The sequence below is a fragment of the Oncorhynchus masou genome, chromosome 31 (genome assembly GCF_036934945.1).
Source record: "Oncorhynchus masou masou isolate Uvic2021 chromosome 31, UVic_Omas_1.1, whole genome shotgun sequence".
NCBI lineage: Eukaryota > Metazoa > Chordata > Actinopteri > Salmoniformes > Salmonidae > Oncorhynchus > Oncorhynchus masou.
This window is the reverse complement of record NC_088242.1, coordinates 21,715,958-21,734,195: the sequence shown is the minus strand read 5'-3', so window position 1 is coordinate 21,734,195 and position 18,238 is coordinate 21,715,958. Positions and strand designations below refer to the sequence as shown.

Here is an 18,238-nt window from a genome sequence, read left to right as displayed (position 1 = left end):
TCACGATGGGTACCACACATGCAGAGATCATCCGTTCACTTACTCTGAGTCTCAAAAAGACACAGCGGTTGGGACCAAAAATGGCAAATTTGGACTCATCAGAATAAAGGACATATTTCCACCAGACTAATATACATTGCTCGTGTTTCTTGGCACAAGCAAGTCTCTTCTTATTATTGTTGATGTACTTTCGTAGTGGTTTCTTTACAGCAATTCAACCATGAAGGCGTGATTCACACAGTCTCCTCTGAACAGTTGATGTTGAGATGTGTCTGTTACTTGAACCCTGAAGCATTTATTTGGGCTGCAATCTGAGGTGCACTTAACTATAATGAACTTATCCTCTGCAGCAGAGGTAACTCTGGGTCTTCCTTTCCTGTGTCGGTCCTCATTAGAGCCAGTTTCATCATAGTGCTTGATCATTTTGCAACTGCGCTTGAAGAAACTTTCAAAGTTGTTTCTGAAATTTTCCGGATTAATTTACCTTGATGTCTTAAAGTAATGATGGACTGTTGTTTCTCTTTGCTTATTTGAGCTTTTCTTGCCATAATATGGACCAAATAAGGCTATCTTATGTATACCACCCCTACCTTGTCACAACACAACTGATTGCCTCAAATGCATTAAGGAAAGAAATTCCACAAATTAAATTTTAACAAGGCACACCTGTTAATTGAAATGCATTCCAGGTGACTACCTCATGAAGCTGGTTGAGAGAATGCCAAGAGTGTGCAAAACTGTCATCAAGGCAAAGGGTGGCTACTTTGAAGAATCTCAAATATAAAATATATTTTGATTTGTTAACACTTTTTTGGTTACTAAATGTGTCCATATGTGTTATTTCATAGTTTAGATGTCTTCACTATTATTTTACAATGTAGAAAATAGTCAAAATAAAGAAAAAACCTTGAATGAGTAGGTGTGTCCAAACTTTTGACTGGTGCTGTATATATACTGTATATATAGATTGGACCCCCTCTCACGAGTCCACGGGCCTTAAGTTTGACACCCCTGGCCTAAAATACCTTTCAAAACAAATTAAGCAGATCTGAATAACCACAAGGTTTTTTTCGCCCACCTGGAAAACATAAATTGATCAGCCCCTCATTTTCTACTAAGTGCACACACACACACACACGTGTGTTGTGCACCGTTTTCTCTGACCCATGTAAAGCTAACACAAACAAACAGAGCTCCTGACTCACGTCAACATGACGTGTTGACATCTACACTGCACCATTGTGGGCCCCCTCCACTTTCCCCAGTGAGTCAATGGACCATGAGGTAGGTGCAGATAAGATGGATCCAGTATTGTGGGCTCTGAGAGGATAGACAGTGTTGATGTTGTCAGCAGCTAAACTAATAGGAGACACTCCGATACCCTGCCTCTGTTTTGACACTGAACTGAACATTTGACACTGAACATTAACCACTCCGTCAGAAATAATGGACACACACACGCACATGCAGGTGCATGCACAAACACACACGCACACACACGCACACACACGCACACACACGCACACACACACACAACATGCACACACAGATGCACACACACATTCGCAGGCTAGTGGCTGGATTACAGTAGCATGATATAGAACAGTAGTAGAAATATGTAAACTAATGATTTGAGTTTTGTTCTTATCATGATTTTTTGAGCATTTCTTCTACCAATAGACTATTCAAAGAGGGAAGCAAGCTCTTTTTACTGAATGTTAAATACAGCAGCCCAATTAATCTCACGGGGTGTCCTGGGATACAAACCTGTCCTGGGATACAAACATTGAGTTGTTATTTTACCTGAAATGCACAAGGTCCTCTACTCCGACAATTAATCGACACATAAAACAGCCAACCAAATTGTTTCTAGTCATCTCTCCTCCCAGGCTTTTCATCTTTGAACTTATATGGTGATTGGCATCTACACTTTCATAGTATTACCACAACAACCAGAAAAACATTACATCTTTCAATCACCCTCATGGGTATAACCAATGAGGAGATGGCACGTGGGTATCTGCTTCTATAAACCAATGAGGAGATGGGAGAGGCAGGACTTGCAGCGCGATCTGCGTCAGAAATAGGAATGACTTCTATTTTAGCCCTTGGCAACGCAGATGCTCGTTGGCGCGCAAGCAGTGTGGGAGCAATAATTGAATAACATGGATTTCTACATTTATTTTGCGACACTCGTGCACACGGTGTCCGGTCTGGTCAGCATGTTAGGCTATAGCAGTTATTATTCAGACCCATAACCATTCAATCTTCAGGAAGAGAAGTGAAAGTCTTCTGCATCTAATTCTAGTCCTATATTATTCAAGGATGTCATTAGAATGATGAAGATAAGGACAATGAAACGTATTTCATTTAACTGTTGAAAGCGAGGAAGAATTGAAGCAACACTAGAGAGAGAAAGAGGAGGTAGGCAAATAACATTAGGGGAGATATTATGAAAGGTATATATGCATCAGCCTACTAATTATACAAATATACCCTATTATAAAATTAAAATTACATTCGCTAGCCTATACTTTTAACTTTGTAGGCCGCATGTACTGCACCAGAATCGCATGCTCTCTTCTGCTTTATCATTGTTTGAACGATGTGCATAATTCCAGTCCATAAAATGCAGTATAATACAAGTTTCATGTATTCACGCAAGAGAGCATATCGCTAGCTACATCTATGGACTTTTATGTTTTTCTGTTGTGTGTAATGTGCAGTAGCCTATATCATTTAGCCTGTATTGGATAACTGCACAATAATTTGGGCTTTTTCGGGCTTGGGCTCATGAAATGTATTTAATATATGGCTCATCAGGTTCAGGTAGCATCTGGCTTGAATTTTCATGGTGATCAAAGCTCTAATCAAATCCAGACATATTTACATGCTTTATAATGCTTTTGAATGACATTTCTGCTTTTTGGCGGAAAAAAAGTGATTTATTCTCAGGATGGAACATTTGTAAGGTACCGGGAAGATATTCAAATCTAGCATGCACCAAAAAGCAGAGCTTAAATGTTAACACCAGAGCTTCTAGCTCTTACCCCTTCCAGAGCCCACTTTCACTGCTCTGTTACTGGTTGCAGCATTGCCTACCGGAGCCTAGGTGATGTGATTCTTCCCTCGCACTCTCCTGCTTTTCTTCTGCTCCACTGTTACAAAAGACACACATGTAGTACGCCTTAGCACATAGGCTACATGACGATAACTCTCTTGCCTCTGATAGGAAATGCTTACCATATGCTTGGCAATGTTGATTCGATTAGGGGAGGAATAATAAAGATGGATGATTTCACCGTTTCTTTTTCTTCACCATTTTTTGCATGACACACATGGCTTGCTTATAGGAGCCGAGTACTGCCTCCAGTTCAGCACGTGTCAGTCAGCTCTATACACCCAAGCTATAGGCTTGAAATAGTTTCTCAGTATTTTTATTGATTAAGGATCCCCATTGGCTGCTGTCAAGGCACAGTTACTCTATATAAGGTTTAAAATATTACATGACATTACAGTTCATAACACTTACAATACATTTAGTGTGTTCCCTCTGGCCGCTACTCCACTATCACATATTTACATTACAGTGCATGTAGAGTGCGTATCTTGTCATGTGTATGTGTGTCTGTGCCTGTGTGTCTCTTCACAGTCCCAGCTGTTCCATAAGGTGTATTTTTATCTGTTTTTTAAAATCTGATTCTACTGCTTGCATCAGTTGATCTGATGTGGAATAGAGCTCCATGTAGCCATGGCTCTATGTAGTACTGTGCACCTCCAATAGTCTGTTCTGGACTAGATGATTGTGAAGAGACCTTTGGTGGCATGTCTTGTGGTCTATGCATGCGTGTCCAAGCTGTAGAAAGTTAATCAGTAGAAAGATAACAGCATGGTACCACCCCTCTCTGGGGCTGTGTGTGACAAACAGCTGGAAGAGTACAAAACAGAATTCCAAGAAATAGTGCACTATTACCACTGTGTATAAAAGGAAACATGAATTGCAGTCATATACTAACAAAGCAACACAGTTGCCTTAAAAGTTGCAAACTACATTTTATGAAGTGGTACTTTTTCAGACAAAGGGCTCTTTATCGGCAACACCTTTAAATGTGCACAATGCCTTATTTCCTTGGTATGTGTTTGTTATTCAACACCGTCCTCCTGCATCTGCATTAATAGGCTCAACGCGAGTCAAGATTTCAAACCTAATTTGTTTTGAGTACTGTGTGCTGTGTTTTGTCAAACACACCCAAGTCAAGCCCTGTATTCTGAACAAGTCTCTTTACACATGGCAAGGGAAGACAAGACAGTTAGATTCAGGCATTTGCTGTTTGTCCCCAAGCATCATTAATGAGTCTGTGATGAAGGATTCCTGAATAAGGTTTTAAAGGTGGAACAGAAGAGTTTCAGTGCTGCCGCTCGTATTAATGTGTTATGAAGGGCAGAGGAACTGGACAGTGGGAGCGTATTTTTAAACAATAGCAGGTCTTACAGTCTGTTGTGCAATCCTTTTACTGGGTCCCTATTAGTGCACCAGACTTGAATGGTTCCGTGATGTTAACTGAGTTTCGTGGATGGAGTTGTAGTCTAGATTCATAGCCTCTAAGGCTCCATAATACACCAAAACCAGAAACATCATAGGCCTACTCATTGTAGGAATAAAGGTGCTCTTTATTGAAATCAAAGGAACTGAAAACACAATTTTATAGCACTTTGTAGAGTTCAGGACCCCATCAACATTAGGAAGCAGCTGGAACCATGGCGACCAACAAAACTATGGAATAGGAGGTGAATGCAATGAAAACATTGTGGCCTGCTTAGTTCGTCCCATGCAAAATGTGAGCAAACCTCTTCCTCTTTAGCAGTGAAAGGGACCATGTTAGGTGTCATGTCTTTTCATTGGCCCGGCTGGCTGGCACATGGCTTCTTGAATCCCCGGTTGACGCAGTAGTACAGTTTATTCTGGTTGACCTGTGGGTGAGGGTTGCTAGGCGATAGCCCCCATGTGGTGCTTCTCCCCAAAGCCATATTATCCTACAAAGTTCCATGGTATAAAAGAGTTAATACCTACTTTACAGAAATAACACAAACAGGTCATCATAATATCATTCCCACATATCAAATTCACTGTTTATGCTACAAAACTAATTTGATAGAGGTTTTAGACTGGAGAACTAGTACCATACCGCCTGTATGGTCTAGTAGATCATTCACCTACTTCAGCACTACATAATTATTTATCTCAGTGCAATTTTCACCCTTCATTATAACAACCATTTAATATTATCTTCACATTGTACAATTGGAATGTGTGCTGTAGTCCTAATATTTCTAAATCTTATTGTTGACATAAGCAAAATATATGAACCAGGACAAGAAAGGTATGAAACCATGGCATGGGAGAGGAGGAGGTGTGCATTTAGAACTGTGTTATTAATAGGGCTCTAGACTACTTCACCTGATGGTTTCTTACTTCAATAGAGCTTTCCTGCTTTCTGTCAGCCGTTGCCACTAACTGTCATCTGACTGTTTTTTTTTGGGGGGGGGGGGTTGTCAATGACTTGCCCCTGCTGAGTAGCCATTGGAGAAGGAAGATGATGGGAGATACTGAAATAAACTAAAGCAGTAATAAGAACCAGAGCAATTAAGGTAGCTTCCCCTTGAGGTTAGTCTAACGTAGTGGTAACCACACCAACAACGGCCACCTTTAAAGCTCATTAGAGGTGAGTAGAACAGATATAGCCGTTGGTTCACTCCAGACCTGACTGCCCTTGACCAGCACAAAAACATCCTGTGGCGGACTGCAATAGCATCGAATAGTCCCCGCGACTGTTCAGGGAAGTCAGGAACCAATACACACAGTCAGTCAGGAAAGCAAAGGCTAACTTTTTCAAACAAATGTTCATCTTGTAGCTCTAACTCCAAAATGTTTTGGGACACTGTAAAGTCCATGGAGAACAAGAGCACCTCCTCTCAGCTGCCCACTGCACTGAGGCTAGGCGACACGGTCACCACCGATAAATCCATGATATTCGAAAATTTCAATAAGCATTTCTCTACGGCTGGCCATGCTTTCCTCCTGTCTACCCCAAACCCGGCCAACAGCTCCACACCCCTCGCAGCTACTTGCCCGAGCCTCCCCAGCTTCTCCTTCACCCAAATCCAGATGTTCTGAAAGAGCTGCAAAACCTGGACCCGTACAAATCAGCTGGGCTAGACAATCTGGACCCTCTCTTTCTAAAATTATCCGCTGCCATTGTTGCAACCCCTATTACCAGTCTGTTCAACCTCTCCTTCATTTAGTCCGAGATCCCTAAAGATTGGAAAGCTTCTGCGGTCATCCCCCTTCTTCAAAGGAGATGACACTCCAGACCCAAACTGTTACAGACCTATATCTATCCTACCCTGCCTTTCTAAAGTCTTTGACAGCCAAGTTAATAAACAGATCACTGACCATTTTGAATACCGCCGTACCTTCTCCACTGACCAATCCGGTTTCCGAGCTGGTCACGGGTGCACCTCAGCCATGCTTAACGTACTAAATGATATCATAACCGCCATCGATTAAAGACAGTGCTGTGCAGCCGTCTTCATCAACCTGGCCAAGGCTTTCGACACTGTCAATCATCGTATTCTTATTGGCAGACTCAATATCTTGGTTTCTCAAATGACTGCCTCGCCTGGTTCACCAACTACTTCGCAGATAGAATTCAGTGTGTAAAATCAGAGGGCCTGTTGTCCGGACCTCTCGCACTCTCTATGGGGGTACCACAGGGTTAAATTCTCGGGCCGACTCTTTTCTCTGTATATATCAATGATGTCGCTCTTGCTGCGGGTGATTCCCTGATCCACCTCTACGCAGACGACACCATTCTGTAGACATCTGGCCCTTCTTTGGACACTGCGTTAACTAACCTCCAAACAAGCTTCAATGCCATACAACTCTCCTTCCGTGGCCTCCAACTGCTCTTAAACGCTAGCAAAACCAAATGCAGGCTTTTCAACCGTTCGCTGCCCGCACCCACCCGCCCAACTAGCATCACTACTCTGGACGGTTCTGACCTAGAATACGTGGACAACTACAAATACCTAGGTATCTGGCTAGACTGTAAACTCTCCTTCCAGACTCATATCAAACATCTTCAATCCAAAATCAAATCTAGAATCGGCTTTTTATTTCGCAACAACGCCTCCTTCACTCACGCCACCAAACTTACCCTAGTAAAACTGACTATCCTACCGATCCTCGACTTCAGCGATGTCATCTACAAAATAGCTTCCAATACTCTACTCAGCAAATTGGATGCAGTCTATTACAGTGCCATCCGTTTTGTTAACAAAGCGCCTTATACCACCCACCACTGCAACCTGTATGCTCTAGTCAGCTGGTCCTCGTTACATATTCGTCGCCAGACCCACTGGCTCCAGGTCATCTACAAGTCTATGCCAGGTAAAGCTCCGCCTTATCTCAGCTCACTGGTCATGATAACAACACCCACCCGTAGCATGCGCTCCAGCAGGTATATCTCACTGGTCATCCCCAAAGCCAACACCTCCTTTGGCCGCCTTTCCTTCCAGTTCTCTGCTGCCAGTGACTGGAACGAATTGCAAAAATCGCTGAAGCTGGAGACTTACATTTCCCTCACTAACTTTAAACATCAGCTATCTGAGCAGCTTACCGATCGCTGCAGCTGTACATAGTCCATCTGTAAATAGCCCACCCAATCTACCTACCTCATCCCCATATTGTTTTTATTTACTTTGCTGCTCTTTTGCACACCAGTATCACTACTTACACAACATCATCTGCTCATCATCATCTGCTCATCTATCACTCCAGTGTTAATCTGCTAAATTGTAATTGCTTTGCTACTATGGCCTATTTATTGCCATACCTCCTCATGCCATTTGCACACACTGTATATAGACTTTCTTTTTTTTCTATTGTGTTATTGACTTATTGGCTTGTTTATTCCATGTAACTCTGTGTTGTTGTTTCTGTCGCACTGCTTTGCTTTATCTTGGCCAGGTCGCAGTTGTAAATGAGAACTTGTTCTCAACTAGCTCACCTGGTCAAATAAGGTGATTTTTTTTTAAAGGGGCCTTAACCCCTCTAAAGCCTCCCTCCTGTATAAAGAGAGAGAGGAGAAACCAAACCGAACCACTGAACATGGCAGCTAGCCAGAGGAAGGCAGAATATACTGGCCTCTAAACAAAAATAAACTAAATTATATTCTGAGTAGGTGAAGAGAGGGGAATAAGAATCAGGTTAAAAAAAACTTGTCTGCAGTACATCCAAAACGGCACCCTTATCCCTTTATAGTGCACTATATAGGGAATAGGGTGCCATTTTGGATGCATACCTTGGCCTCCTCGGGGAGATCAGACTGGCTATTGCTAACTATGCCTGGGGCTCTGTAGCTCTTTAGCCACCACTCTCCTCCTCAGTGGGAGATCTATTTTTATGGGATGTGTTTCAAACATAAACAACACCTGGCCGATCGGCATGCATTTCTATACAAACAAAGTTTTCAAAAACTTGATTTACCACAATACTTGGGAGTGGTAGCAAAATGACTCAGTAGCCCCTCTCTGTCTCTCGATTTAAAACAAACAAACATTCAGCTGAGGTAAAGGGGGGCCACAACTTTTCCCTATAAGAAGTCTTTCCTGACCCACTTCCACTCAACATAAGGCAGTACGCTAAGAGTTCATAAAGAACTTAAGAATACACCTTTAAATCCTTGACTCATCTTGCCACCACACTGGAAGCTTTAGCAAGCTGCTACCAAAGCGGAGCATATCTCTGTCATTGGCTCTGACTGCTGCTACTCAAGCTGTTGGGAAGCTGCATGCATGTTGTATTAAACTGACAGACAGCCGCTTCTGCAAGTCATCATGATAGGGTTTTAAAACAGACTAAAAGGGATGGTGGGAACTGGGAAGGGAAATCGCCCTCACTGATTTACCTAATCCCAGTGTTTATAGTGTTAGTTATACCTGTGGCAAGTGAGCTAATCCTATGGTGGGATACTGGGATTATGTCACTCATAACAACTCTAGCAATGGAGGAACTGCTCACAAAGCTACCCTTTCATGATATGTGTGTGTAGAGGGGTTCAGACAGATACCATAAAAGGACCCTCAATACAAAGTATTCCTACATAACAGTGAGTGAATAATCTAATAGCAGTCAGTCAGTCAGTCAGTAGGGGTCTCTTGTGGGATTGAGGATGTGTGGTTGAGAGAAGGAAAAATTAGTCATCTGTGACTTTCGGTAGTTAGCCCGCCTCAGTTCCTAGATCACACGTAAGCAGGGCAGAGCGAGAGAGAGGCAGGGAGCTGGTGTGCTGGTGTCACTGGTTGTTAATGAAAACACAGTTTAGAGGGAATCATGACAGACAGACAGACAGACAGACAGACAGACAGACAGACAGACAGACAGACAGACAGGCAGGCAGGCAGGCAGGCAGGCAGGCAGGCAGGCAGGCAGGCAGGCTGGCAGGCAGACTGGCAGGCAGACTGGCAGGCAGACTGGCTCAGTTGGAGCAGCAGACCGTTGACAGGTTGATATGCAAGAGCGCCCTGACCCACAGGAGCCAGCTCAAAGTCACAGAGAATATGGATTACAACCAATTTTTCAGAATGCTCTGGACTGAAGCTTTCATCACAGTGAGACCCATGAGTTGTTGGGGGATTGTGTACTGAGATTGTATGCCTATGAAGTATGAATTAGACCTATTCTTAAGTGAAGAGAGAACGTATAGGCCTAGGACTCCTAGGTGTCTATGTCCCACCTGGTCCACTGTCACCAAGACAGGAGCAGCTGGTGTCAGCAATGATCAAGCTATTTATCCTTAACCATTTAAGCAATTCACCACGAAAAAAAAGGTCTGATGACATCATGATCACCTTTGTTTCATGCACAGCAAATGTTCCAGTGTTAAATCAATGGTGAGAGTTTTAAATTAACAATAACAAAGTGTGGAACAGTATAGACACTGGAAAGTGTTAAATTAACACACTGCTTGGTGTAAAGCTTTATTTCCTAGAGTGCCTTGCCTTTTGAGTGAATTGTAGAGTTACCACCCATGACCGCATTTCTTAGTGACAGACACATGATTGTTGCATATACAGTAGCTGCCATGGCGTCCTAGTAGCAGCCTAAGCATAGAGCGCCAGTAAATCTGTACACGTACTGAGTGTACAAAGCATTAGGAACAGCTTCCTAATATTGAGATGCACCTCCTTTTGTGTTCAGAACAACCTCAATTATTTGGGGCATGGACTCTACAAGGTGTTGAAAGCATTCCACAGGGATGCTGGCCCATGTTGACTCCAATGCTTCCCACAGTTGTGTCAAGTTGGCTGGATGTCCTTTGGGTGGTGGACCTTTCTTTATACACACGGGAAACTGCTGTGTGTAAAAAATACAGCAGCGTTGCAGTTCTTGACACACTCAAACAGCACCTGGCACCTACTACCATACCCCGTTCAAAGGCACTTATATATTTTATCTTGCCCATTCACCCTCTGAATGGCACACATACACAATCCATGTCTAAATTGTCTCAAGGCTTAAAAATAATGATTTAACTGGTCTCTTCCCCTTCATCTACACTGACTGAAGGGGATTTAACAGGTAACATCAATAAGGGATAATAGCTTTCACCTGGTCAGTCTGTCATGGAAAGAGCAGAATGTTTTTGGCTTGATAGCTAGCTCGCTAGCTAATGTTTTGTTTGAAAAATGCTTTTGGACACAGTACCAGCTTTTTTGTTTCACCTACCAATTCCTGATCTTTTGAGAACATAATTTGAGGAGTCGATTGAAGCGTGAGAGGAACTGAAAATAAAGGAATACAGCATACAAGGGCTCATAGTGATGACAACTGGCTACTATTCTGAACTTTGTGTGGTGAGCTTTCTGGCGCCCAAAGCTGCTGAGGTATCACCCAAGTCGGTGCTACTCAGAGAGGAAGAGAAGTCCAGTGGCTATAAGAATTAGGCTGGTGCCCTGACTTTCCCGCTACAAGATCATCAGCAGACTCCATCACCATCATCTACTATCCTCTGACCAGCTCCCTACACTCAAGCCATAAACTGACCCTCACCATCTTTGGAGAAAGCTGCTTTCATGATATATTGATTTTTTTTAAGTGCTTGAAGATTCTATGAAAAGTGCTGTAGAAATGTAATAAATTATCATTATTATTTTCAGTCCTACGGGCTTCACCAAGTGAGATACTGAGCGAATATGTTATCATTTAAAAGTAATTATTTAACCCAATACAATACATATTTCACAATGCCTTATTTTGAGGGCATACACTCCAAACCAGTGGAGGCTCCTCAGAGGAGGAGGGGGAGGACACTCCACCTCAGTGAATTTCATAAAAATTGTGAAACATTAAAAAGTTATTATCTTAAGATAAAACTATACCAAATATGGGTTTGATCCCAGGCTATGTCACAGCCGGCCGTGAACGGGACACCCATGAGGCAGCGCATAATTGGCCCAGAGTTGTTAGAGGAGGGTTTGGCCGACTGGGATTTCCTTGTACCATCATGTTCTAGCGACTCCTTGTGGCGGGCTGGGCGCCTGCAAGCTGACCTCAGTTGCCAGCTGGACGGTGTTTCCTCTGACACATTGGTGCGGCTGGCTTCCGGGTTAAGTGAGCAGTGTGTCAAGAAGCAGAGCGTGTTTCAGAGGACGCATGGCTCTCAACCTTTGCTTTACCTAAGTCAGTAGTGGAGTTGCTGCCATGGGACAAGACAAAACTACCAATTGGATATCATGAAATTGGAGAGAAAAGGGGGTAAAAGTAAAAAATATATCTATATAGACTATACTAAATATATTCACGTTCCCCAAATAATTTATTAAAAACCACTGTTTTGCAATGAAGGTCTACAGTAGCCTCAACAGCACTCTGCGCCTAGTGGTTAGAGCATTGGACTAGTAACCGAAAGGTTGCAAGTTCAAATCCCCGAGCTGACAAGGTACAAAATCTGTCGTTCTGCCCCTGAACAGGCAGTTAACCCACTGTTCCTAGGCCGTCATTGAAAATAAGAATTTGTTCTTAACTGACTTGCCTAGTAAAATAAAGGTAAAATAAAAAATAGTGTAGCATCATGGAGGACAGCGAGTTTCCGTCCTCTGGGGTACATTGATTTCAACACAAAACTTAGGAGGATCATGGTTCTCACCCCCTTCCATAGACTTACACAATAATTATGACTACTTCCAGAGAAGTCATCCAACCTATCAGAGCTCTTGCAGCATGAACTGACATGTTATCCACCCAATCAAAGGATCAGAGAATGAATCTATACTGAAAGCACAAGCTATGTGGTGAGTAGTTGACTCAAAGGGAGATAAAAACAATAGTCAAACCGTTTTGAACAAATCACAATTGGCCTAGTGTCGTCTGGGTTAGGGAGGGTTTGGCCGGTAGGGATATCCTTGTCTCATCAATAACCAGGTCGCCAGGTGCACGGTGTTTCCTCTGGCACATTGGTGTGGCTGGCTTCCGGGTTGGATGCGCGCTGTGTTAAGAAGCAGTGCGGCTTGGTTGGTTTGTGTTTCGGAGGATGCATGGCTTTCAACCTTCGTCTCTCCCGAGCCCGTACGGGAGTTGTAGCGATGAGACAAGATAGTAACTACTAACAATAGGATACCACGAAAAGGGAGTAAAATTCACACACACAAAAATAAATGAAGGAGAAGCGAGAGAAGGAGAGAGAGCAAGAGAGAGAGAGAGTTTAGCCTAGTCAAATACCCGGTTCAAACAGAGAGCTATAAAGCTAGCTGGCTATGGCTATCGAACACTGGAACTCTTCCAAGTCAAGGTAAGCTTTTGGTTTTATTAATTTATTGCCACCGGGGCCCGATGGTGTAACTGCTAAACTGCTTGCTGAATGTGTACTGCATGATTGTAACGGGTTTACTAATGCGTTAGTTATAGTAGCTATGTTGACTATAACGTTAGCTAATAAGGTAACAACGATGTAGGCTGTGTGTAGCGGTTAGTGGTTATGATACGAAAGTTTTTGGCTTGGAAACATTTTTTTTCCCCTGGTCACAGACAGTCAATGTGTTGTGCACTGAAGTCCACAAGCAAAGGTGAGAGCGCGTAGATCCGCAAAGGAATTATATATAAAACGAGCAAAATGTTCATGCTGTTTGTATGTGGCTGCTATGAAAGTGAACTGTGTTAGTGTGTGATCACGGGTGTATTCATTCCGCCTAAATAAATGGAAGCAAACAGAATGAAACAGGGATAAACATACCTGAATTTGTCCAATAGAAACTCGATGCAGGCAAGAGTGTGCAAGGGGGTATTTAATGTGTCACTATCTGTCACCTTGATTACTCCAATTTTTCTCTCGACCTGTGCACCTGCGTTGTAGACTTTCATTCATAGGCTAGGTTGTAGCAACCTCATGATGGGTATAGGGAAAATTTGAGCATCTTGTAATAGCCTTAACTTATCGATGTTGCATTGACCTCGGTGAATGAAATAAGAATGACAGTCATCCAATATGCTGTAATAGAAATAAGGCCAAACTCATCTTAAATGTCACCGACCGCCACTGCTCTAAACAATTAACTCTGAAAGTTAAACCAAAACCACGCCCATCATTATCATATTTCCCAGCATGCTCTATTGCAGATTGATTTTAAGAATAGTTTGTTTCAATATCTATCACAGGGGGATGCTGAGGGGAGGACGGCTCATAATAATGTCGGCGCAAATGGAATGGCATCGTGTATTTGATACCATTCACCTTATTAACACAATTACCTCCCCAATTAAGGTGCCACCAACCTCCTGTGATATCTATGTACATTGATTGATAAATGAATGTTTCTTAAATATAAATGACATACATTTTCAAAACTAACCCAATGTTACTTGCATTTATTGTACCCGATACTGAAATGGTTGTTCCAGTTTAGATGCTTTAGGTCATCTCATATTTCAATCTTCCCAACCCTGGTAGTAATTCTGAATGAAGGTCGCAGGTGATAAAAAAATCTGAAGGTTGGATATCCCCACTCAGGCTGGATTTCAATAGGAATTAAATTGTCACTTTGCAAGGCAGCATAATGTGACAGGTTGCGTGAATAACCCAACATGTTGGGTTGTTTGGATTACCCAAGCATGGGTTAATTTAACTATCAATTGTTTTTTCATTCACTTTCATTCTGGGTTGACCAAGCAGCTGGTTCTTTTTTAAAGTAATCCATAGGTTATTTTCAGGAGGTGTGGCTTATAAGAGGTGTGGCTTTTAGATAGTTATTTTTCGACACCCGTGAGAGTAAATGTCATTCCAGTTGATCATGTTAAGTTTGTACACACAATGTTACATCTTCCTTGAATATTATTGCACATTATATAGTCTAATACAAAATATATTTAAAAAATGTTTACATACTGAAACAAAGTGGTTTACTATTCCATTGGGGATATCACATTGGGATTTGTATAGGCTTTTAAGGAACTCGTACACTTCTGAAAGCTCTATTAAAGCTACAAAAGAGTCCGCGTTCAACTGTAACATGTGATAACAATTCAACAGAACAGGTGCACCGTAATGACATTTACTCTTATGTGTGGCCAAACATTACTTCCTGAAAGCCACGCCCCTACTAAGCCAAGCTTCCATTCTTCCTTGTTCTCCCCAATTTCGTGATACTACGATCTCGTCTTGTCGCTGCAACTCCCCAACGGGCTCGGGAGAGGCGAAGGTTGAGTCATGCGTCCTCCAAAACATGACCCACCAAACCGCACTTCTTATCACCCGCTCGCTTAACCAATGTCTCAGAGGAAACACTGTTCAACTGATGACCGAAGTCAACCTGCAGGTGCCCGGCCCACCACAAGGAGTCGCTAGAGCACAATAAGCCAAGTAAAGACCCCTAGTCAAACCCTCCACTAACGACGCTGGGCCAATTGTGCGCGGTCCTATGGGAATCCCGGTCAAAGGCGGTTGTGACACAGCCGGAGATCGAACCCCAGGCTGTAGTGACACAAGTGGGCACTGGGATGCTGTGCCTTAAACCACTGCGCCACTCAGGAGGCCCAAGCTTCCAGTTTTCTGATCACCTGGGTCATATCTTAATAACCCAGCATCAACAAACCAACCATGCTCTTTTTAAAAAAACAACCCAATGTCACGACTTCTGCCGAAGTCGTTGCCTCTCCTTGTTCGGGCGGTGCTCGGCGTTCGACGTCACCGGTCTTCTAGCCATCATTGATCCTTTTTTCATTTTCCATTGGTTTTGTCTTGTCTTCCCACACACCTGTTTTCAATCCCATTCATTACCTGTTGTGTATTTAACCCTCTGTTTCCCCTCATGTCTTTGTCAGAGATTGTTTTATTGTCAGTATAGTGTGATTGTTGCATAGGTGCGCGTTGGGTCCTCGTACCCATGTTTGGTTTGTTTGTTCATTTATTGTTATGGAGCATACTCGTGGAACTTTATTAAAGGACTCCATTTTACACTCAGTTTGACTCTCCTGCGCTTGACTTCCCTGCCACCTATTACACCTATGCATGACACCCAACTAAGTGATCCAATCACTGCAACCCAGCAGTTGGGTAATCCTAACACCTAACCAAGTATTTTTTTGAGCGTAAGCCCTGAACTCAAATAAGCCCTTATGATATACATATTATATTTTGTTAAATTTGAATGATAACATATTCACTTAGCATCTCACTTGGTGAAGTTCATAGAACTGAAAATTAATATATGCAACCATAGCCACGAGAAGGCCCAGAGCACTACTTTTGTGAAAAAGTAGTGCACTGGCTATGTATGTATGCCACAAGCATGTCTCTGTCACTAACAAATGAATGAATGAAAGGCACGGCATTCTGGGAAATATGCAAATAAATCTTTACACTAAGCAATGTGTTAATTCAATACTGTTCAGTGCCTAAGTACATTTCCTGCAATTGTACACATTTTTCCATGGGGCAGAGTGAATCTTTTCCAATTTTATATCAAATTTGCTGCAAATCTACTCATTTTGCGATGGGGCATAGAAAAAAAGGTTTACAGCTAATTTCTTGCAATTCTCCACATTTTGCCATGACATGCCATGTTAATGATATCTGAGTGAGAGTGACTAACAAAATCAATGGGGACTCCATTAATCGGCCATGTTTAGTTCAAGTTTAGATAGCTGGCTAGACTAATTTATCAAACTAAAAATTGTTAACTGACATGGCCATTTGAGTGACTGTCAGTGACTAACATAACAAGATAAACATTGCTGAGGAAAACCAAACTTCGAACTTGCACCTTGTGTATTCTACTTTACTAATTCTCAACAGTAAGTTTCACATATTTCTTTTTTGGGGGGGGGGTGGGGGGCTCCCTTGCTGCTTGGGCCCCAACGTGACTGTTTATGTCCTCCTGAGTGGTGCAGGGGTCTAAGGCACTGCTTCTCAGTGCTAGAGGTGTCACTACAGACCCTGGTTTGATTCCAGGCTGTATCACAACCAGCTGTGATTGGGAGTCCCATAGGGCAGTGCACAATTGGCCAAGCGTTGTTCTAGTTTGGCTGGGGTAGGCCATCATTGTAAATAAGAATTTGTTCTTAACTGACTTGCCCAGTGAAATGAAAAGATATGCATGGAGCTTGCACATGCTTTCAGTGTTGATTTAACACTGGAATTTTCTGTGTGACAAAAAAAATGTCTGTCACTCACCTGCAGCTCGCACCATGCCACTTCCACAGTAGTCTCTGTGTCCAGTCCTTTATAGACGGTCTTGAACGATCCCCTCCCAATCTCAATGTTGAATTTCAGGTATCTTCCATCAGGTGAGGTGGCCACAGCTTTGGTCTCAATGTCCTCCCTCTCCTCCTGTTCACATTTGCTTTCATACGGACTGCGTGACAAAACTTTGTGTGCTTTATTTTGAACAAGCTCATTGTCTGAGTCCGAGCTGGCATCTTGTGTGTTGGGGCTCGGGAGCGAGCTCCAGTTGTTGTCCAGCGGGGTGACGGGGTCCGAGACTTGGGTACAGGGGGGCGTGCTGCCGGTGATGCTCGCGCCCGGGCTGGAGACTGGAGATGGAGACGCCGGTGGAGTATCCGTTTTGTCGTCTTCTTCTACTCTGGCCTCGTTTAACGTTAAAATATTCTCCGCTGACCAGGACAGAGCCTTGGAAAGCGCCCCGCCATATAGTTGTGGGTCAATGTCCATGTTAATTTTGTGAAGCCCATAAGAGTTTCTCCTGGTCCCCAAATTGTAGGTCAGTGGCATCGACGGGACTCGACCAGATAAGCAGTCATCGTTTAGGTCGACGGAGAGGCTTGGGAAGCCGCGTCCAGCTATTTCAACCTCCACTTGTGACATTGTAGCGGTTCTTATTCCAATTTCTAAGGATAGAAAATATATATTTTTAAACCCGAAATAAGAAAATCAAACCGGGCCGCTACTTTACTAAGACAGCATGCTATTTTACACGTCTTTCAGCAATCGATGCTGTGTTACTATGTAGCCTAGTTTAAATGTTCGAGACATTAGCCTACTTGTGGAAAATAATGGTAAAATTAACTTGTGGCACGTAGCCTATTAGAGTGCACGAGCTGTAAAAAAAAATGACTTGTGGCGCATAGTTTACAAGACCAATTTTTAAACATTTAGGTTACTGTCAAAAAAAACTATTCTCAATTGAAATAGCCTACCTCCAAATGTGTTCAAATTCGGAAAATTCACATACTTCTCAGATAACCCGGGAAAACCGGACCGTCCATCGCCCTTGTACGTGTGAGTTGTCAACCGTATCTCTAGTAAAGAAGGCAAAACCGCTGTCTGTATCAAGAGGGTTGTTCGGATCGTGCGCTCACAGACCCGTGTGCGCTTTCAACGACGCCCCCATAGACAGTCTTCTGTAGCCTACCTGGACAAGATCCTCTTCTTAAATAACTGACTTCATGAGATATAAATCCATTCGTGTGTATATAGCTTATTTTCTTTGGAATAGTTGGTAACACTATTTTCTTGTTCTGAATTAAGAGAAGTGGACAATAAATAAGCACGTCAATTTACAAGACTGGTATCAATTTCAATTCAATTTAAGGGCTCTCTCTTTCTATGTACATTTAAGAGGTTAGGCTAAACAAGCCATTTGACAAGAAAACACAGTTTGAATTGAATTCCTAACAGAGCCCAAACCTTAGCTCTGCGACTTTTAATTAGCTCCCTGCAGGAAA

At 42.7% G+C, this 18,238-nt stretch overlaps 1 protein-coding gene across 1 annotated transcript in view; it reads right to left on the bottom strand.

The window, feature by feature from the left end:
- wnk4a (WNK lysine deficient protein kinase 4a) overlaps nt 1–18,003 on the bottom strand; it is a 75,106-nt gene extending 57,103 nt beyond the window's left edge. The window contains 2 exon segments of the mRNA XM_064950361.1: nt 16,728–17,401; nt 17,746–18,003. Coding sequence (XP_064806433.1) covers nt 16,728–17,401; nt 17,746–17,779 — 708 coding nt within the window. The 5' untranslated portion in view covers nt 17,780–18,003.
- Nucleotides 18,004–18,238: the final 235 nt, after the last annotated feature.